We start from the raw sequence: 22500 nt of genomic DNA, 5'->3' as shown, positions 1-22500 counted from the left end.
AATGAGAGGCACCCATGAGCACTATCTGAATCAACTAAACAGTGGCAGACATGAACTGAATCAGCTAAAGAGAATCACAGTGGAGATGAACTGAATCAGCTAAAGAGAATCACAGTGGAGATGAACTGAATCAACTAAAGAGAATCACAGTGGAGATGAACTGAATCAGGGGGATAAGTGAAGAATGAGGGCCGTGGAGTGGTGATGACTGAATCAGAATCAGGTTTGTAAATCCCATGTCTTGCTATCCAGGATCGCCTGATCCATCTGACTTTTATGCCAGTTTTTTAAAAGGAACATCGGATTGGATCACTGTGAGGCAAATACGGAATTTAAGGATTACCAAATCCCGTTTACCAGAGCTTTGATCAAGTTCAAAGTCTTGAAGAATTTAAAGGGCAGGTTTGATCCAGATCAAATAAGGATCTGATAACAGGATCTGATCTTATTTTGGAATGTCTTTTTTGCTTTTGAAAAACCCATTTCCAAGATTTGATCCACTCCGTTATCTGAAATCCCACTAGATTCCTTTTGAAACACTGGGCCCAGGGATGCGCTGGAGGATCCATATGGAGTGTGACACCTGGGCTGCACTGGCTGTGTATCTGAAACGCTCCAGTCGTGTACTGTAAAAATACATTTCTTTTTCTTTTTTAATGTATGCACCGCTAACGCGTCTGGTGTAGCCAGTCCCATTGAGCGCGTTTACATGTACACAAAAAAAAAAAGATTACTGGCAATGATCAGGTAACTGGAATGATCCATACATGTCTCAAAGAAAGCAGGATATTGACAGAAGCCTAGGTGTGTTAAACGGATTTTTCATAAACCGATAACGATAATATCTGGTAAGTCTGGTAAGACTTTGGAACTGTTGGTGTGTGTGTGTGTGTGTGTGTGTGTTTTAAGTGAAACTTGAGCTAAAACAATAAATCTGAGGGAACTAAATATGACCACTGCAGAGCTAAATGAACTGGCACTAGATTGCAGCGTGTTTGTGCCGGAAGACAACTCTATTTGACTATGTATGGTAAATACACAACCCCAAATGAGGCGTGGTGTGTGTAGTCTGTGACCGTTTGTGCTCGACCTCCACATAAGGGTCTTCCTCCACACACATCACAACCAGCACCCCATAAAATGGGCTGATAGCCTGCAGGTGTTCAGATGTGTGCTGTGACTTATGCTGTTGAACTTTCATACTTTTGGGAGAATTCATAGAATATAATTCACGTGAATTAAAAAACAAATCATTTATATCTTTATGTCCACTATGGACAATAGAATCCCGTCAACTTGAAAATGGTTAATAAATATCAAAATGAGATTGTTAAATCTCTTTTAGAGCTCATAACCTCATGACTCTTGCTCATGAGTACTGAACTTAACGCTGGAAATAACACTTCAAAAACTATTGCTCATCTGAGAAAGCAAGCAATGTTTTTTAAAAGTATGGCGTGTGTGTGTGTGTGTGTGCGTGCGTGCGTGCATGTGTGTGTGTACAGCTTCAATAATCAGGCTACTGCTCATTTCTCCACTCGGGGTCCAACATCTGCTGCACGACACTCTCGCCTGTGTCCACTAGAGGGAGACAGACACACAGACACACACACACACACACACACAGAGTCACAAACATGTTTATGTCCATGATATCACAACCTCTGCTCCTCAGACTAGTGCACTATGATGCTGTTCCTCTTTCAGGTCTCTTCATTTGTGCATCACAACGCAAATGTTTTGTATCCTGTGTGTGTGTGTGTGTGTGTGTGTGTGTGTGTGTGTGCGCCATTCCTCATACTGTACCTGGGGTCTCCTGGCCGATGTTGAGAGCAGTCAGACGAGCCACCACCTGATCTACTCCCTCTGTGCTACTGAAGTCATATCCTGTGTAGCCCGACTCACCCAAGCAGTACTCTAGGAACCTACACACACACACACACACACACACACACACACACACACACACACACACACACACACACACAGGTCATTAAGTGGCACTTACAAATATTTTTTAGGATGAACTGTGTGTTGGCACTCTGGGCTCACCTGAACCAGGTACTGTGTGTGTGTGTGTGTGTGTGTGTGTGTGTGTGTGTGTTCCCAGAGCTCACTTGCCCCGTATGTGTCTGTGTGTGTGTGTTATTTTTTACATGTATTGTGTTTGTGTTCCGAGAGCTCACCTGCCCCATATTGTGTGTGTGTGTGTGTGTGTGTGTGTGTGTGCGTGTGCATGCATGTTCCCAGAGCTCACCTGCCCCAGGTAGGGTCTGTCCTGAGGATAATGGGGTTTCCCACCACGATGAGCAGGGCTTTAGCTCTTGTCATGGCCACGTTAAACCTCTGCAGTGACATAATCAGTTAAGACATCAATGTTTCATTTCATAAAGCTTGATTTTAAACAACCTGACAAGCCTGCACTGATGCATTTACGCATTTGGTCTCAATGTTAAAGTTCCTTTTCATATCCATATACAGTACGTATATGACATACAGTGGGGAGAGCATGTATTTGATACCATGCTAAAGTTGCTTAAAACGAGGAATATAAAATCATCATTTGACAATAAATCGTAATGTCTTAAAAAAATAGTAAAAATAACCCCACATCATCACATACCCTTCACCATAGCTAGAGATTGGCATGGGGCTTTTTCAGTAGACATATTAGCCTGTTTGATGCTCATTGAGCTCAATGCAAATCAAACTAGGCTAATAGGCCTACTGGAAAAAGCACCAGGCCAATCTCTAGCTATGGTGAAGGGTATGTGATGATGTGGGGCTTTTTTTATTCCAACAGCCAAGGGAACTTTATCAGGATGCATAATATCCTGGATCCATGAAATAGTTGGCCTTTAAAAAATAAAAATCTGCCTGCCCCTATGTTAACCCTATGTGTTAAATTCCCATAGGGTTACATAGGGGGTCAAATACTTCCTTCCCCTAGCATTTAAGGAGAATATTCATTTATTTACAATACATTCTTCAATCACAAAGAAAATTGGTGTCCTTGGCGGTTTGATTTGTACTCATTTTTTTAATTAAGGCATTAAGATCAATTGTCAAATGATGATTTTATATTCCTGTTTTAGCATGGTATCAAATGCAGTACGTGTGCTCCCCACTGTGAGTCCTGCCTGCAACTGCTGTGCCTTTGAGCAAGTTGCTCTGGGGACACTGGCCCCAGAATTAAATATGAATACTCACAGCATAATGCCTCATATCTCTCTCTCTCTCTCTCTCTCTCTCTCTCTCTCTCTCTCTCTCTCTCTCTCTCACACACACACACACACACACACACACACACACACACACACACACACACACACACACACACTCACCTTCTCGTTCTTGAGGAAGCCGATGTTGAACTTCTCGTCGAAAGTCAGGTGTTCTCCGCTGCTACGTACACACGTTACAATAATCACTCGTCTCTCCTGTCCCTGAAACTCTTCTACTGAGCCCACCTACACACACACACACACACACACACACACACACACACACACACACACACACACACACACACACACACACACACACACACACACACACACACAATTATAGTAATTTAAGATCATTAGACAAGGTCACAAAAGGTCACATGGACCAGTCCATCAGAGGTCATTCAAGGTCAACTGACCTTCAGGTTCTTGATGTCCATAATCTTCCTCAGCTCTTGGTCGTGCTTCTCGATGGCCTGTCTCATCTTCTCCACCTGCAGAGCCACACAGCGTCATAAAAAAACATGCCACTTTTCAAACAGGAAGTCCCGCCCTGGGCTTTAAAAGAGCCAATCACACTGTTCGAAAAACATAACTGACGTTTCCTTCACCTAAGTGTTCTGTTTAGTTCTACCATTACCATAGTTACTATTAGTCACATAGTCACTTTAGTCAATGCACAGTGAGCAGGTCAACACAAAGAGTCAATGCACAGTGAGCAAGTCAACACAAAGAATGTTTTAAGAGGTATTTTTTAGCAGTTGGAGTTGACACTTTTAATGCTGCGCTGCGCTGTGGAAGCTTTGGCCCAGAGTGCCAGCAATCTAGATCATCATTGAAGATTTTTGTAGAGGCACAGCGTATTCTGTGTTATAGCTATGGACACATACAGTACTATGGCTCGTTTAGAGAGCTAGAGCTCAGTGGATACAAACCGTTTATTTCTACATGCCTCTGTTCCTGAGAAATCACAAGCTAAAAGAGAAAGAAATGGAGATATAGCGTCTTTCATGAAATATGAAGTGTTCCCGAGAAGTGATCTGGCCTGGCGAGACTGCCACCTAGTGATAAACCCACGAAAATGGCCTGATTTTGACCTGATGTGCATGTGTCACTGATTCGACCCAAAGCGGCAACCATCAAAAGCTTAGTCTTGTTTTGAGTTATGAAGTGTCCAGATTGTGCCTTTTCATGAACACCAGCAAGAGTTGCCTAAACAGACTCAGGCATTGCACACCTGCTTCCTGTAGGGGGCGATGATGCCGATGTCTTTGGGGGAGATGCGGGCCACACCCTTCTTCCCCTGGCCTTCCAGCAGCAGCCTCCTCAGGTATCCCATGACGACGTCGATCTCGGAGCGGTTGAAGAAGGACGGGCTGGTGGCCTCCCTCTCGTCCTTGCCTATTACCCCGTGGAAGATCAATGGGAAATCCTGAAGGGAGACACACACACACACACACACACACACACACACACACACACACACACACAGGAAAGGATTGTTGACTACTCCTCTGAACGCCAGACAGACACATACAGCGTGAAGGTGTAAAGGCCCGGACACACCAAGGCGACGGCCGACCGTTGTCTAGTTACCAAGAATAATCAAGAAAGGATTCACCAATGGATCGAAAAGGCACTAGTTTCGTAAAATATACATATAATGTCATGTACTATTTTAGTGTCATTGCTTCTGTGTGATGCCAATGAAACACTCTTTCGAACAATCATCTATTTGGGTCTAGTTAATGGGAGCGTTAATGGGAGTGACGTTCACTAGCTAGGTAGCAAATAAGGGCTTTGGTTAAATGTGTATATTGTTGCAAACTAACCTGAAATAACATATGTTCAGCGAATTTGTGGTAGTCTATATAGTTCTAACAAAAATATGTTGGGATAGTTTCTCAAAATGGGTTCCTAACTTTCATCACTGAATGTACGGCTTATGGTCATACTAATCCGAGAAAAAGTTTTAGTCAAGGGTGCACTCCACCAGTCAGATTGGTCATTGAGGCCGACTGCCACTGGCCAATTCGACATGTAGAATCGGCCAAAATGAACGGCAACGACGACGGCACGGGACACACCAAAGAGGCTCGAGTCCCCGACCTCGCCCGACTGTCCGATGACGACGGATAATCGGCTTGGTGAGTCCCGGCCTCAACAGGTTGTATATGGTCAGAGCCCCACCTTCTTGGGCAGGTGCTCCCATCTGCAGTACATGTGAGTGGCCATCTCATCAGCGCTGGCCACCAGCTCTCCATCATAGAACAGTTCATTAGGGATCTTCAGGATGCTCTTATGGGACCTGGGGGCGGAGTTACACACAGCAGCCACATGGGTTTGATTGACAGGTCTCATGTGGACTAGTGTAGGCTAGTGTGTGTGTGTGTGTGTGTGTGTGTGTAGGTGGGAGGGGGCACCTGTAGTTGAGCAGCAGTTTGGTGACATAGCGGCTGTTGTAGTGGCCTGTCTCATCCTTCTTGTACAGTTGGTTGTTTTTCATTAACCTCTCCAGCAGAGACAACTCTACAAACACACACACACACACACACACACACATACTGTACACTCACACAACTGTCTCTACAAACACAAACACACACACTCTCTCTCGCCCTCATAAACCCAGATGGTCTCTCTCTCACACACACATGCACAATCACAACTGTCTCTACAAACTCAAACAGAACTCTCTCTCTGTCATATAAACCCAGATGGTCTCTCTCTCTCTCTCTCTCTCACACACACACACACACACACACACTCACCCAGGCCGTGTTGCTTGGCGATGGGTGATCTGAGGATGGGGCCGAGCTGCTTAGGGTCTCCAGCCAGAACCAGCTGACCTGACATGGGGTCCAGTAACCCTGACAACCAGAAAACACACACCTCATATGCCTGATACACACACCTCATGTACCTGCCATACACACACACACACACACACACACACACACACACACACCTCATGTACTGTATCATACACACACACACACACACACACACACACACCTCATATACCTGACATACACACACCTCACACACACTCAGGATTCAGTGACTAACCCTGACAATGAAAAAACACACACCTCATATAGCTGACATACACACACACACACACACACACACACACACACACACATGCACACACACACACACACACACACACACACACACACACACACACACACACACACACACACACACACACACACACACACACACACACACACACACACACACACACCTCACACACACTCAGGGTTCAGTAACCCTGACGACGAGAAAACACATGTTTTATATAACACCAACAGTTTACAAGCAACTGCACATACATCCACATACGTAGGCCTCCCTCAGAGGCCACTTGGTGGTAACTGAGCTCAAGACTACATTACCCAGAGTTCTCTAGTACTTACCTGCCACAGGGATGATGACCTCTGGCTCAGTGGCATGACCAGCCTCGTCTATAAATATGTGACTAAAGTGGCCCTTATGCAGACCGCCACTTACAAGCCTGGAAGAGGAACACACACACACACACACACACACACACAGATGGGTAAAACGATTTGTGGTCAACACAAGAAACCTCCTAAGGCAAATTAAACATTTGAAAATAAGGTGTAGCTTAAAAAAAAGGTTTTAGTGCACCAAAGTCAACTAAGGTGCATATTAAGTCATTGCAGGAGGAGACGTGTATTAATAGTAACCTACAGATGTATTGATTTGCATTGAGCTCAATGAGAACGGACCCAGCTAATAGGCTAACTGAAATAAAACATGCAAATCTCTAGGTACTGTATGAACTGAACTATAAAGAATACCTGGATAGACTATCTCATTGTTGCTGACCCATCAACAATGAAGCCAATGGAACTGTCCCGAGTGGTCCCATAATGGCGGCGTGGTGTTCCAATTCCATTGTTGCAGAACGGCAACATTCTTTTACTGTCTTTTACTGTCTATGCATTCCTATACGTTAGACCGGCACATCCGGGAACCCCTTTTAGGGGGAAACAAACTACGTCTCCCATTAACTCCAATGCAAATTAGGCTCAATAAACGTAATTCGTACCGAAATCGTAGGGGTAAATGATAACAGAAAACACAACGAATCAATAGGACCACTCAATATATTACCACTTTGCCGGTCGTTGACCGTGAAAAATACGTTCAAAAGCTTAATTCAATCAAAGTAAAAACATGTCCCTTCGGTCTCCCGAGTAGCCTGCTAGCAGTAGCAGTGGCCAGTGTCATACCCAGACATACTCTTATCTCATTGAATCTCCAGTTAAATAACTAAATTGTTTTCCTGTATTTTTGGCCTCTTATTTTAATTGTAATGTTGTGTAGTTGACTGACAGGCTTGGATGTAAAGTATGTTCGTTAGATAATTCAACATATGATAATTTCTGTCATAGCCGATAGCCTAGCTGCTAGTGTTAGCCAAGTGTTAGCCTAGATTTCCGTTTTCGTTGGTCTGATTTATTTTTGGTGTAGCCTAATGTTAGGGGTTCTTAGCTTTGTGGTTGGTACACCCAACCACACAGCAACTTATCGGCATGTCTGTCTACCGAGAACACTGATCTATAAATAATAAGTTATTCGTTATAGATCAGTGACCGTGAACAACACCCGTTCACTTTGGCTTGTTTCAGGCTTGTTCTGAGGGCTTGTTTCCCCCAAAAAGGGGCGTAGCGCAAACAACCTGCTCTATGTGACGCGGGTCCGGTCGAACGTATGGCAAGTGGTCCCATAATGGCCGCCGCCATGTAGGCTTCAGAATTTTGACATAAATGCTCTATCCAGGTATTCTTTATAGATCAGTGCAATCTCCAGGTACTGTAGGCTATGGTCAAGGGTATGTGCTGGTGTGGGTGGGGCTACTTTAATTCCAAAGGGGGACCATCAGGGTGCATAGTGTCCTGGATCGATGAAATAACTGGCATTTAAAAAATAAACAAAACAAAAATCTGCCTGCCTCTATGGGAATTTTAACACATAGGGTTCACATAGGCGTTCCAATACTTATGATCGCTGTATTTTAAGGAAAACATATACAGTATATACTGTATATATACACACACACACACATAACCTACATATAGATTTAATGAGATACAAATGGGACATAACGGCTAATAAACAGTGCATATATATGGCTCTCATTTACTGTAATGGCTGTAGCCATTTTGGAAATTCTTGAGAGAGTGGACAAGTCATAGTAGGATACTTCAGGGGGCGTTCCATTTGCAATTTCTAGTTAATCGCGTAAAACGACTTGGGCGAACAAATGGAACACAGCAACACTCTACAGATGCCCCCTCTGTTCTGAGCAGAGATACTCTACTCTACAGATGCCCTAACATACAGCCTCTGTTCTGAGCAGAGATACTCTACTCTACAGATGCCCTAACATACAGCCTCTGTTCTGAGCAGAGATACTCTACTCTACAGATGCCCTAACATACAGCCTCTGTTCTGAGCAGAGATACTCTACTCTACAGATGCCCTAACATACAGCCTCTGTCCTGAGCAGAGATACTCTACTCTACAGATGCCCTAACATACAGCCTCTGTTCTGAGCAGAGATACTCTACGAGACAGATGCCCTAACATACAGCCTCTGTTCTGAGCAGAGATACTCTACGAGACAGATCCCCTTACATACAGCCTCTGCTCTGAGCAGAGATACTCTACTCTACAGATGCCCTAACATACAGCCTCTGTTCTGAGCAGAGATACTCTACTCTACAGATACCCTAACATACAGCCTCTGTTCTGAGCAGAGATACTCTACTCTACAGATGCCCTAACATACAGCCTCTGTCCTGAGCAGAGATACTCTATACAGATGCCCTAACATACAGCCTCTGTCCTGAGCAGAGATACTCTACTCTACAGATGCCCTAAGATACAGTCTCTGTTCTGAGCAGAGATACTCTACTCTACAGATGCCCTAACGTACAGCCTCTGTTCTGAGCAGAGATACTCTACTCTACAGATGCCCTAACATACAGCCTCTGTTCTGAGCAGAGATACTCTACTCTACAGATGCCCTAACATACAGCCTCTGTTCTGAGCAGAGATCCTGGCGACGGCCATGTTTCCTCACCGTCCAGCCGTCACCACAGTGGTCACCACGATCTTGAACTCCATTAACTCCTCTTTGGTGGGAAACACAAACACATCCTCACCATCAAAGTTACAGCATTCCTGTGGTCAACACACACACACACACACACACACACACACACACACACACACACACACACACACACACACACACACACACACACACACACACACACACGTGAGAAACGGGCACAATCTGGTCTTTGCATGTCAGAAGTGCACCAGATGGAAATGCTCATGTCCTTCAGATCTCTCTCACACACACACACACACACACACACACACACACACACACACACACACGTATTACAACTGTTACTATTAGTATATTAGTATAACTATCATAACCATAGTAAATAGTTGTAGTGATATAGGACACATACTGTACATACCACTAGAAGAGATGACATGCATCACTTTCACACACACACACACACACACACACACACACACACACGCACACACACACACTGACCAGGACGGCCTCAGGTATGAAGCGAGGGTCTCTGCTGCTGGCGTAGAGGCGGTAGACTTGGTGTGTGTCGGCGTGGTCCAGAACCTTCTCACACAGCAGGTCAGCAGCACTGTTAGAGGGAGCGCACGCCAGTATGTGGGTGCAGGAGGGAGAATCATACAGCTGTAGAGCACACACACACACACACACACACACACACACACACACACACACACACACACACACACACACACACACACACACGTTGTGAAACAGAAAGTACACTGTTTCAGTTCTATGGTTAACGGATCAGGACCTTTCACTTAGTCTTTACCAGGTCCTTCAAATGATGCAAATCAGGGCCCGTATTCACAAAGGATTTTGAGGCTCAAAGTAGCTCCTAACTGGCGAATTTAGGAGAAACTCCTGTCTCAAGGTCCCACCGCGTACTGTAATCTTAAAAGTCCGCAAGGTTGAACACAACTCTGGGATCTGGAATATATTGGCTCATGGCCTTTTAGTTAAAAAAGAGTGTTAAGATCTGACACAAATCTGAGATACTTAAAGCAACACTAACAATTTTTTTGTACCTTAAAAAAAAAAAAAAATTCCAAAATCATTTCAGTGGTTCATCAACTCGTAACAGGGTGAACGGCACTTCTGCATTCGGTTCGTGGCCTTCTATCGGCTATACAGTAACCGCAATATGTACGTTTACCAGATCGGGTAGCGGATATGTAGTTCAATGGAATGAGACAATCTGACTTGCTTCGATGTCGGAATACATCATATTTTCATCAAATCATGCAACATACTCTACCTTGTCTGTGGACATCGTTACTTGCTGGATAAACCAATAGCGTGTGTGTGACAGAAGAAAAGTGCTTTAGTGGTGCTTTAACTCCAGAGAGTTAACCCACTGAACGTATCTCAGTAAAATACTGTCCAATGAAAAGGACAGAGTAAATCAAATGGCATTGCTGTGTTCCCAAGCTCTTCATCTTGTGGCTCCACTAACCATGTTGATCTCAAATAACCTCAACTCACATTCCCAGCACTGTGACCAGTCCAACCAGGTGCACTCCCTACACCACATCATTATCATTACCACACAGGTGTGTCACCCACTACCTGCATGGCAAGCTCTCACCTGCGTCAGGCTCGCCTGGGCAAACAGGTAACCAAATCAAATAATGCCTTTAGTTCACATAACAAGCAAACCTAGCCATAGCTAAAAAAAAACAACACTGATCCAAATTAGCTCTTTGTGACTTCACATCACTCGTATGTTCACATCACTGTCTGTTTCAGCATCACACACACACACACACACACACACACACACCTGTTTGATGGCCTCCACGACGGTGACGGTCTTGCCGGTCCCAGGTGGTCCAAACAGCAGGTAAGGAGCTGGTCTGGACACTCCGGCCACTATGCTCTGGACAGCACTGTACTGCTCACTGTTGCCCTCCAGCTTACGGTCATACAGCCTGGACACACACACACACACACACACACACACACACACACACACACACACTTAGAACCTTAACAGTACACGCCAACACTGTACTGCTCACTGTTGTCCTCCAGCTTACGGTGTGTGTGTGTGGACACACACACACACACCACACACTTAGTACACCAACACACACGCACACAACACACTTACAGTAATACACAAACACACAGACACACTTCCTGGAGATATCCCAATCCATTAGACCTCTACTGTCAAAATATGTTGCATAAAATCTCCTGAGTACTGTACATATGATTTATGTCTGCTGCATTAACATGCTTTAGTAAATGCTCATCGAGACCAATGAAGGGACAAGCTGTTGGCTGAGAGAGTAATTCACTTCAGCTGTCCACGTCAGTGATACATTATCAAGTCCTTACTAATCATTATTAACCCAGTGGGGTGTCCTTCACAGACCTGAGCTGTCCTCGTCAGTGATACAGTATCAAGTCCATACTAATCATTATTAACCCAGTGCGGGCTGTGCTTCACTGACCTGAGCTTGGGCAGCTCTGCAGGGGTCGTGACCTTTGCCCCCGTGGGGAAGAGCAGGTCACGTAGGTCGTGTTCCTTGGCCAACTCCACAGCTCTGTGCGTGAGCCTGACGGGCAGCCGGTTCACCGTGAACTCCACATCAAAGTCCATGTTGTCCAGGAAGGCATTCAGCAGTCTGGAATGAGGGAGGCAAGGAGTCAAGGAGCAATAGCAGCAGCAGCAGCTAATTTATTCAATTTATTTGATAGGGACAATGCATTTTTCATGGACATTAGTATAGATACAAATGTAAAAAACGCCGGAGTTAGCATGACTGCTAATTCCCATCCGCTGTCCCTAGGCAGGTGACATTAATAGCACACAGATTACAACTATACATTAATTAGGACCAGAAAAAATAAAATAAAAGTTAGTTGTAATAGTTAGTAGTAACACAAGCTATAACAGACTTTAACAACCGGACAGACTCTGCAAGGCAAGACACGGCCATGTCGTCTACACATTTATGTAAATTAGACTCCGTTTCTGCCTCTCAGGGCTTCTTGCTCAACTATAACAGACTAGAACACGAGGACAGACTAGGCAAGGCAAGATTATGAAGCATTGTCCTTCTTACTTTGATCCGAATCCCAGCTTGACCTGATCCCACTCCACACGGTGCACATAGCCCTTGTACTTGCTCACGTTCTCTTGGTCGCGCTCTCTGGACTTGATGACCAGGAGGTGGTCGCCCCTGAGAACAGAGGGTCGGTTCTCTGCAACACCAGGCACCTGTGGAGAGACAACACTGTCTTACACCACCTAAATGACCTGTACTTGCAGAACTCTTAGTATATGAAATGCAGGTCAGGCTGGAAACCTGCACATCTATCTCCTCTGTTCCCTACCAGAACTAGCTTATCCAAAAAATGCACCGGATTGTTGGTTTGATTGGTTGAAGGATTATCCAAGCTTACGGACACAATGCCAATTCGCTCTGTGCACGGAGGACGAAAAGTCCCAGAATGCCGTTCAACTATGATATGACCTTCTTTCCAGTTGTTAGCTTTCACATTGGTAATCAAATGTAATGATGCTAACAGCACAAGCTAACTATGAAATGATCCCTGAAACGGCGAGGAACATGGAGAACTGTATTACTTTGGCTTCCTTTGGATAGTAAACTACTGTAACTACACTATACGGTGATACCTATGCATAATATCACACATCGCACCGTACTAAACAAAAATACACGTTCACCAGAAACGAGGTAATATCTTTGTTTGAATGGCATTCTGGGACTTTTCGTCCTCCGTGCACAGAGTGTACAGAGTTCGACAGAACATGCTTTTTGTGCAGTAAATAAAGTGCAGACTCCCCAAACTAATGTTCAATCTTAAAAGATTGAGCTTAGTATGGTGATAGCCAGACTACTTTAATGCAGTAAAGTATGGTATTGGCCCATCTGTGTGAGCATCATCCAGTACCTTGAGCACCAGCAGTCTCTTGTTGCTGGGGTCTTTGACCATCTTAGCGTCCTCCATGTCGTAATGCCGGATGTCCAGCTGCATCTGAGCCTCCTCGAGCTGCAGAAGCACCTGGAAACGCTCTGTGTAGTTCTCAAAGGTCAACGGAGACTCCAGCAATGCTCTGACAAACAACAACAATAACAACAACAGTTTATAATTCAACTAGAAAAGCACTCCGAGAGCGCAGACCTCCGCCAAGCGCCTCCTGTATCCGGATCATTCCCAAAATGTCATCGTTTTTTTCCTTGGGTCATTTCAGACCTTTCATCGTAATCCAACCATAACTTTTTGATTTATCTTGCCAACAAACAATCAAAAAACAAAGCCTGCTGAAAACATAACCTCCTTGACGGAGCTAATTAATGTATAGTAAATGTGGCATTACAGCTTACACATAATGCAAGCTAATCTAAGGTTTGCTAAGTTGAATTCAACGTTTGGTAAGTGCATGCAACGCAACCTGCCTTTAATGGAAATAAACAGCACTTTCCCCAACAGCGAGGCATTTGGTTTGAGCCCAGTACATGCATGATCTCACACATGATGTCAGGGCTTCTGACATGAAAATAATAACGTGACCAGTACTCTACATGTTGTTCATACATGTGTAATAGCCGCCTGCATGTCCATGCATTGCATCATACAGCAGGAATGTGAGGAGATGTGATGATCCTAATGACTTAAGGGCCATTCACACCAAGAGCCATAACTATAATCATAACTGTAACCATAACGATAAAAGCATTCACAACATACTTGGTCATGTGACTACTCGTGTAACTGTATTTCATTAGGGAAAACATGGAGGTGTTTGGTCGCTTCTAACTTCATCTCTGTTTGGATCCTAATGAATGCATTGGGTTAGCTAAGTGCTATCAAAGTTGCGCCACGCGCCAGAGCCAGTGAGTGCACGCATTGAAACGTGAGAGGTAGGCCTATGTATTATAACTCATCTTAATTAGGGGAATACGTAGTTTAATATGAAAAAAAGGTGAAGTGTTCCTTTTAGGGCCGTTCACACCAAGAACCATAACTATAACCATAACTATAACCATACGATAAAAGCATTCACACTGGCCAACGATACAAAAGTCTCTCCTGGTGTTCATGAATGTGATGGCTAAAATGTGATGGGTTCTGATTGGCAGTTAGCTTTTAATCATTCTCAAAATCGCTCTGAAAGTGATTCCCAACTATCGTTTTTCATGTCGTTATCGTTACAGTTTATGTGTGAACGTCATCATTCATACTAACAATAACCATATTTGTTTATAGTTATTATCGTTATAGTTTTTGGTGTGAATGGCACTTTACTTCAGGGTGTTGACCTTGTAAGGAGATATGTGATGGTGGATCCTAATGTCGGGAGACGTTTCAGAGTCAGTGAATTTAAAAGCAACCACTACAAGCTCTCTTTTATCCCAACCTCAATAAAACTATTAAATTAATTCATAAAAAAAGAACAAAAACAAACAAACAAAAACAAAGGCACCATACTCTCATGGTTCATTATGTGTACCTGATGTCTAGTCCACTGCGGTCAATGGATTGGGGGAAGACAAATTTCCCTTCTGGGACAATAAAGTTCATCTTATCTTATCCTACTTCAGGATGTTGACCATGTAATGGTGGATCCTAATGACTTACTTCAGGGTGTAGACCTTGTAATGGCGGATCCTAATGACTTACTTCAGGGTGTAGACCTTGTAATGATGGATCCTAATGACTTACTTCAGGATGTTGACCATGTAATGGTGGATCCTAATGACTTACTTCAGGGTGTAGACCTTGTAATGGCGGATCCTAATGACTTACTTCAGGGTGTAGACCTTGTAATGATGGATCCTAATGACTTACTTCAGGGTGTAGACCTTGTAATGGCGGATCCTAATGACTTACTTCAGGGTGTAGACCTTGTAATGGCGGATCCTACTGCCTTACTTCAGGGTGTAGACCTTGTAATGGCGGATCCTACTGCCTTACTTCAGGGTGTAGACCTTGTAATGGCGGATCCTAATGACTTACTTCAGGGTGTAGACCTTGTAATGGCGGATCCTAATGACTTACTTCAGGGTGTAGACCTTGTGATGGCGGATCCTAATGACTTACTTCAGGGTGTAGACCTTGTAATGGCGGATCCTAATGACTTACTTCAGGGTGTAGACCTTGTAATGGCGGATCCTAATGACTTACTTCAGGGTGTAGACCTTGTCCATGGAGGCAGATCCGCTGCGACTCATGTAGGCGATCAGGTCATTGATGTAGGGGGGAATCTCATAGCTCTTCAAAACCAGCTCTAGTTTCAGGTTCTGGACCACGAAGCTAAGAGACAAAGAGCATAGAACCCCAATCAGAGCTGACTCTAGAACTAAGAGACAAGGAACACAGGACCCCAATCAGAGCTGACTCTAGAACTAAGAGACAAGGAACACAGGACCCCAATCAGAGCTGACTCTAGAACTAAGAGACAGGGAACACAGAACCCCAATCAGAGCTGACTCTAGAACTAAGAGACAAGGAACACAGGAACCCAATCAGAGCTCCCTTAGAGACAGCCCTGGTTTGGTCTGATGAGTCTGTCAGTGACAGGGATTAAAGCAAAGGATGTGTGTGTGCCTAAAGTTATCAGTACTACATATTACATCATACAGTATATACATTATATACTGTATCTATCTGTAATGAGTTCTGGCTCACCACAAGGGTGTGTGCTCTCACCCCTGTTATTCATTTTATACACAAATATGTGTCAGAGTATTTTTAAAAATCGCCTCATTTTAAAATATGCAGATGACTCTGTGATTGTTAGCTTGCTTCAGGGAAGTGAACACGACCACGGCCCAGTTGTTGACTACTTTGTAAAGTGGTGTGAAGACTCTCACCTACACCTCAATATAGCAAAGACCAAAGACATGGCTATTGATTTTAGGAAGAATGTTAAAACACCTGAGCCTGTAATGATCAAGGGACAAGCCACCGAGCAAGTGCAATCTTATAAATATCTTGGGACAATCATTGACTCCACCTTACATTTTAAAGAGAATTGCAAAGCTGTGAGCAGGAAGGGACACCAGAGACTGTTTTGTCTGAGGAAATTGTCCCGTTTCCATATTGATAGGACCATGATGACACTCTTTTATCATGCTTTTATTGAATCTGTGTTAGCTTTTTCACTTGTGTCATGGTTTGGAAACCTGCCCTTAAAAAAAGGAACTCACTCAACCAGATCATCAAATGGTCTGGCAGGCTGATTGGAGAGACACAGCTGAGCCTGGAGTCACTGTACACCAAACAGTTACAGCGACTAGCCAGTGCCATCTCCAATGACATCTCCCACCCTCTTGCGAGTGAGTTCCAGCTCCTGCCATCTGGACGGAGATTTATAGTCCCAAGGTCTAGAACCAATCGTTTTAGGAACAGCTTTATCCCTGCTGCTGTTTCCCTCTTAAACAAGTCCTAGTGCACTTTGAGGTCTATCCTGTGACCTGTTGTTATTTATCTATTTATTTATAGTTATTGAAAATGTTTTTTTAACCTATTTAGTGTCTTATCTGCTTTTGATCCTGCTCAGTGAGCATTGTAGGTACCCATGTCTGTTTCATGCTGTGTGTTAACCTGTCTCTTGTTTGTCCTGTCATCTATGTTTTTGTGTGACGCCCTCTCCTGTTACTGCACAACAAATCTACCTTTGGGTACTAATAAAGTAAACTGAAACTGAACTGAACTGAGTTCTTCTCAAATCCTAAACAGCCTTTCCTACACCTGAATCCTAACAGTGTACCTGCAAACTAATGCTAATGTTATCATATGCAGTTTTAGGACTGTGACACCTGAAATGGAATATTTTCAGTACGGTAGAATGCATATCAATACCCAGCCAAGTTAAACCCATAACTTCCTACTCGTTAAACTCCACTGCAAACACTGCTGAGATCTACAGTATGTGTAGATAAGCTGTGGGGAGCCCATGCAGATGTGCGATGGAGGGACCACTGACTACACACACTCCTGTCTAATAACTACACACCTGTCTACTGACCACACATACTTGTCTACTGACTACATACCTGTCTGCTGACTACACACCTGCCTGCTGACTACACACCTGCCTAGTTACCACACACCTGTACTGACTACACACCTGTGTACTTACTGACAACACATCTGTGTACTTACTGACTACACACCTGCCTATAGTTACCACACACCTGTACTGACTACACACCTGTCTACTGACTACACACCTGTGTACTTACTGACTACACACCTGCCTAGTTACCACACACCTGTCTAATGACTACACACCTGTCTACTGACCACACACACCTGTCTACTGACTACACACCTGTCTGCTGACTACACACCTGCCTGCTGACTACACACCTGCCTAGTTACCACACACCTGTCTAATGACTACACACCTGCCTACTGCCTACACACTTAACTGACTACACACCTGTGTACTTACTGACTACACACCTGTACTGACCACACACCTGTACTGACTACACACCTGCCTACTGCCTACACACCTGTCTGCTGACTACACACCTGTCTGCTAACTACACACCTGTACTGACTACACACCTGTCTGGGCGCAGTCCGTCCACCACGCTGGCGTTGGGGTGCTGGCTGGCGTGGATCCTGCGTGGCGTGTAGGGGGCGGTGGGCGCCAGGGCCTCGGTCAGCGCGGAGGTGTGCGCCCCCTCGATGAAGCGCAGGATGTGGAAGGGCGCGCTGTTCTCCGGCGCCGCCGACCGGAACTCAAACACCAGTGTGGCCTGGTAGAACCCGACGTGCCTCGAGCGGAACCGCAGGGTCACGCCATACTGCTCTCCTGAGGAACGGAACATTACAGGTTCTGCCAACTGTTCTCTACAGACTTGCAGTGCAGCAGGGGGAAGGTGGATAGATTCCCCTTTTCGTCATCGCACTGGCTATCATTTCTGTTAAGGGCTTAAAGCAGTCAATTCCCCTGAATACACAACGGTTGCTAATGATGAACTACTGTATGACCAGCCCAGCTTTGGCATTCCTTCCTAATAATGTGATGTGATGTCAGTAGCTGTGGCCAAAGCCATCGATATCTCAAAGTTGCGACAGCCGTTGACTTCCATGTTAAAGCCAGATTAGAGCGGTCACGTGGTTAGTGGGTAGACTCAGTAGTTCCCTCGGTCCCTGGTTTACTATGGGATTGACAGCAGCGATCGCATTAATATTTACGGTAAATACTCGATGAAAATGACTATAAACTGCATTTCCACATACATATATTACTCAATGAAAATGCATTATTATGCACACGACTATAAGTCATGTAGAAAAGTCTTATTATAACACCATTCATTCTCAATGGAATAGTTCCCGGATGTGCCGCCATTGTTTGTACACGGGAGTCAATGGTAGTGTCGCAACTTTGAGATATCGATGGCTTTGGCTGTGGCTTCTTAAAAACACCAGGTATGATTTACCACCAAAACACTTTCTAATAGTCACATGTATATTTAAACCATCTACGGTAACAGTTCTGTAAAACTTGTATTAGTTATTTATTTCTAATCCTACTACTGTAGACAGTTGTTGGTGCCATCACTGGCAATGTGTTTGACATTCAGCACAAATGAGGGCAAAGAGCACAGCAATAAAGAGCAGGAACCATAAAGTAGCACCTGATCTAGCAACCCTGGACAAACACAAACACTGGGCACAGCCTGGACAACACTGGGTACAGCCTGGACAAACACCTGATCTGGCAACCCTGAACTAACACTGGGCACAGCCTGGACAAACACTGGGCACAGCCTGGACAACACCTACTGTACAGAGGACACAGGGACAGCTAATTACACTACACTACACACTAAGTACACTACACTACACACTAAGTACACTACACTACTACAAGACTACACTACACACTAAGTACACTACACTACACTACACACTAAGTACACTACACTACACTACACTACACTACACACTAAGTACACTACACTACACTACACTACACTACACTACACTACACACTAAGTACACTACACTACACTACACACTAAGTACACTACACTACACTACACACTAAGTACGCTAGTGTGGTTGGGTGACTGTGCTGGTCCTCTAAGCTGAAGCACAGCGCCCCCCGCAGGTCTCTACGTCCCCGTCACCCCTCTAGACTGGACCCCAGTGACCCTCCCTCCCTCCCTGGTCACAGCTGCCCCGCTACTTGCCCCCGTGCTCTAGAACTTGCCCCCGTGTTTGCCCCTGTGGTCTAGAACTTGCCCCGTGTCTGCCCCCGTGCTCTAGAACTTACCCCTGTGTTTGCCCCCGTGCTCTAGAACTTACCCCTGTGTCTGCCCCCGTGCTCTAGAACTTACCCCTGTGTTTGCCCCCGTGCTCTAGAACTTGCCCCTGTGCTCTAGAACTTGCCCCTCTACTTGCCCCCGTGCTCTAGAACTTACCCCTGTGTGTGCCCCCGTGCTCTAGAACTTGCCCCTGTGTTTGCCCCCGTGCTCTAAAACTTGCCCCTCTACTTGCCCCCGTGCTCTAGAACTTGCCCCCATGTTTGCCCCTCTGTTTGCCCCTGTGCTCTGGGCCTTGCCCCCCTTACCTGGCGGCAGGTGTAGTGGCTGGGCGCGGGTGACCCTGTGCTGGTCCTCCAGGCTGAAGCAGGCCACCCAGTGCAGCAGGGAGTAGTAGCAGAAGATGACCGCCGCGTCGCCCGTGTTCTCCACGCACAGCTGGACCTCGCTCTCCTCCGCGCCCGCCACACTCACACACACACGCCCCTCACCCTGCTGATGCGCCGAGGAGATCCGCACGCCACCACGCTCAGCCGTGAACTCTGACCTGCGCCACACACACCACACGCATCCGTGAGGCACGTCGCATGTGTACCTGTCTCAGGTGTGTATGTTCAGGTGTACTGTACCTACTTACTCAGGTGTGCATGTTGAGGTGTAATTGTGGTCGAGTGCGTCTTAGGAGTTATTGTGTGTATATTATGCTAGTTGTTGGACTTTTTAAAACTGTTCACTATTCAATTTGTGAAAATTGTATTATATTTATTTTATCTATTAGGTGCTTTGGACAAGCGTGTCTGCTAAATCATACAGCCTAACCATAACCATATCCCCATAACCTGTCCCTACCCGTAATTTCCTGACTATAAGCCGCGGCTTATATATTGATTTTGCAAAATTTCTTCCGCTATGAGGTTAACACAGGGGGGCAATTAATATGGTGTTAATATGGTTTTGTTTCTTTTAACTTGCATAACACTGTCCTGCGGCTTATACACAATGCGGCTTATCCACCTCTTTCCTTAACCCGGAAATATGTATCGTTGCGATGGTTACGATACTGTTTTCAACTTCCGTTCATTCTGTTAACATGTGCGTTCTCCATAGCAAACTAGGTTATGCCTCAACTTAGATTTCGTTCGAAATGTTGACAATTCTGCCCTCAGCATGTATATACTGCATCACATATAACCGATATAAAATAGAAAAGTTGACTTTTATATGCGTTATGATATGTTAAGCACCGTAAACCGTCACGTTAAAACAGATACAATGCAGCTTCGCCGGAAATAGAAAACCGTCTCGGTGTCATGGCGACCCCCATTGTTGGCTGCGGAATATCGTGGATATGCGGGAAATTACTGTACTCACTCAGGTGTGTGTGTTGACGCGCATCTGTCTCTGACTCAGGTGTGGATGCTCAGGTGTACCTGTCCCTGCTAACTCAGGTGTGGATGCTCAGGTGTACCCGTCTCCACTGACTCACTCAGGTATGTACTGTATGTTCAGGTGTATCTGTCCCTGCTAACTCAGGTGTGTATGTAAGCTCAGGTGTACCTATCCCTGCTGATCTTGGAGAGGATACTTGCGGCCAGTTGTCTCCGGGCCTTGACGGGAGACTCTGGCTCAGAGGCGGCCCCTGGCGTTGGCGTGCCATTGGTCGATGGTGGCGGGGGGGCGGGAGGATTTCGGGGCTGTCTCCACTGGTCCAGCAGTCTCACCTGGAACAGTTTAGTTTCAGTTTTGTATAACCATGAAAAGGGTGACTGTGTCAGTGAGACCCACTGTGACTGACCACAGTGCATACACACACACACACACACACACACACACACACAAACACACACACACACACACACACACTCCTATCACTGACTGCAGCACTCACAGCATTTGCCTCAAGTCCAGACCACCTGTTGCTTGCATGTTTGTCCACACGAGAACCCCCCCAAACTCTAGCCCCTAGCTATCCTCTCCTCACTGCCCCCCCCCCCCACTATAGCCTCCTCCTCTGATATCCTGACTGCTGTGCATAGACCCCCCCCCCACTATAGCCTCCTCCTCCTGATATCCTGACTGCTGTGCATAGACCCCCCCCCCCCCCCCTCCCCCCACTATAGCCTCCTCCTCTGATATCCTGACTGCTGTGCATAGACCCCCCCCTCCCCCCACTATAGCCTCCTCCTCCTGACTGCTGTGCATAGACCCCCCCCCCCCTCCCCCCACTATAGCCTCCTCCTCTGATATCCTGACTGCTGGGCCGTTTTCAGCCCTGTGTATCAAGTGGGCGTGTTGTTGGGATGGGCACGTCTGCACCCTGTGGTTCCCGTTCTGTTCATTTGCTGAACCCCAGCCGAGTGTTTAGCGTATTGTTGCTCTGAGTCACATGATCGTGAGTCACAGGGACATGAGTCATCAACCACATGACCAAGGACAGCGCAGATGAGCCTCGCCATCGCCATGCTGGTCTAGAACCCAGACCTCATGCCACAGATCACTCAGCTCATACTTAGAACATCACCGCTGGTCTAGAACCCAGTCCTCATGCCCCAGAACACTCAGCTCATACTTAGAACATCGCCATGCTGGTCTAGAACCCAGTCCTCATGCCCCAGAACACTCAGCTCATACTTAGAACATCACCGCTGCTCTAGAACAGAGACCTCATGCCACAGACCACTCAGCTCATACTTACAACATCGCCGCTGGTCTAGAACACAGTCCTCATGCCACAGAACACTCAATTCATACTTAGAACATCACCACTGGTCTAGAACAGAGACCTCATGCCACAGACCACTCAACTCATACTTAGAACATCACCACTGGTCTAGAACAGAGACCTCAT

General features: G+C 45.5%; 1 protein-coding gene across 1 annotated transcript in view; it reads right to left on the bottom strand.

Moving 5' to 3' along the window:
* LOC134087328 (putative helicase mov-10-B.1) overlaps positions 1-22500 on the bottom strand; it is a 24396-nt gene that overhangs the window by 403 nt on the left and 1493 nt on the right. The window contains exons 3-22 of the mRNA XM_062540764.1: positions 21210-21373; positions 19961-20199; positions 17941-18190; positions 15547-15675; positions 13312-13474; positions 12459-12613; positions 11844-12017; positions 11168-11315; positions 9844-10005; positions 9349-9449; positions 6650-6747; positions 5999-6097; positions 5651-5756; positions 5418-5535; positions 4465-4659; positions 3647-3721; positions 3345-3470; positions 2258-2346; positions 1807-1925; positions 1-1581 (exon numbers count right to left, since the gene is read on the bottom strand). The exon at positions 1-1581 is cut by the window's left edge and continues 403 nt beyond it. Of these exons, the coding sequence (XP_062396748.1) occupies positions 1520-1581; positions 1807-1925; positions 2258-2346; positions 3345-3470; positions 3647-3721; positions 4465-4659; positions 5418-5535; positions 5651-5756; positions 5999-6097; positions 6650-6747; positions 9349-9449; positions 9844-10005; positions 11168-11315; positions 11844-12017; positions 12459-12613; positions 13312-13474; positions 15547-15675; positions 17941-18190; positions 19961-20199; positions 21210-21373 (2772 nt within the window). The 3' untranslated portion in view covers positions 1-1519. The remainder of the gene's footprint in view (positions 1582-1806; positions 1926-2257; positions 2347-3344; positions 3471-3646; positions 3722-4464; positions 4660-5417; positions 5536-5650; positions 5757-5998; positions 6098-6649; positions 6748-9348; positions 9450-9843; positions 10006-11167; positions 11316-11843; positions 12018-12458; positions 12614-13311; positions 13475-15546; positions 15676-17940; positions 18191-19960; positions 20200-21209; positions 21374-22500) is intronic.

This window comes from Sardina pilchardus, chromosome 7 (assembly GCF_963854185.1).
Source record: "Sardina pilchardus chromosome 7, fSarPil1.1, whole genome shotgun sequence".
Taxonomy (NCBI): Eukaryota; Metazoa; Chordata; class Actinopteri; order Clupeiformes; family Clupeidae; genus Sardina; species Sardina pilchardus.
The sequence above is the reverse complement of the archived record's forward strand: the minus strand, read 5'-3'. Positions and strand labels throughout refer to the sequence as shown.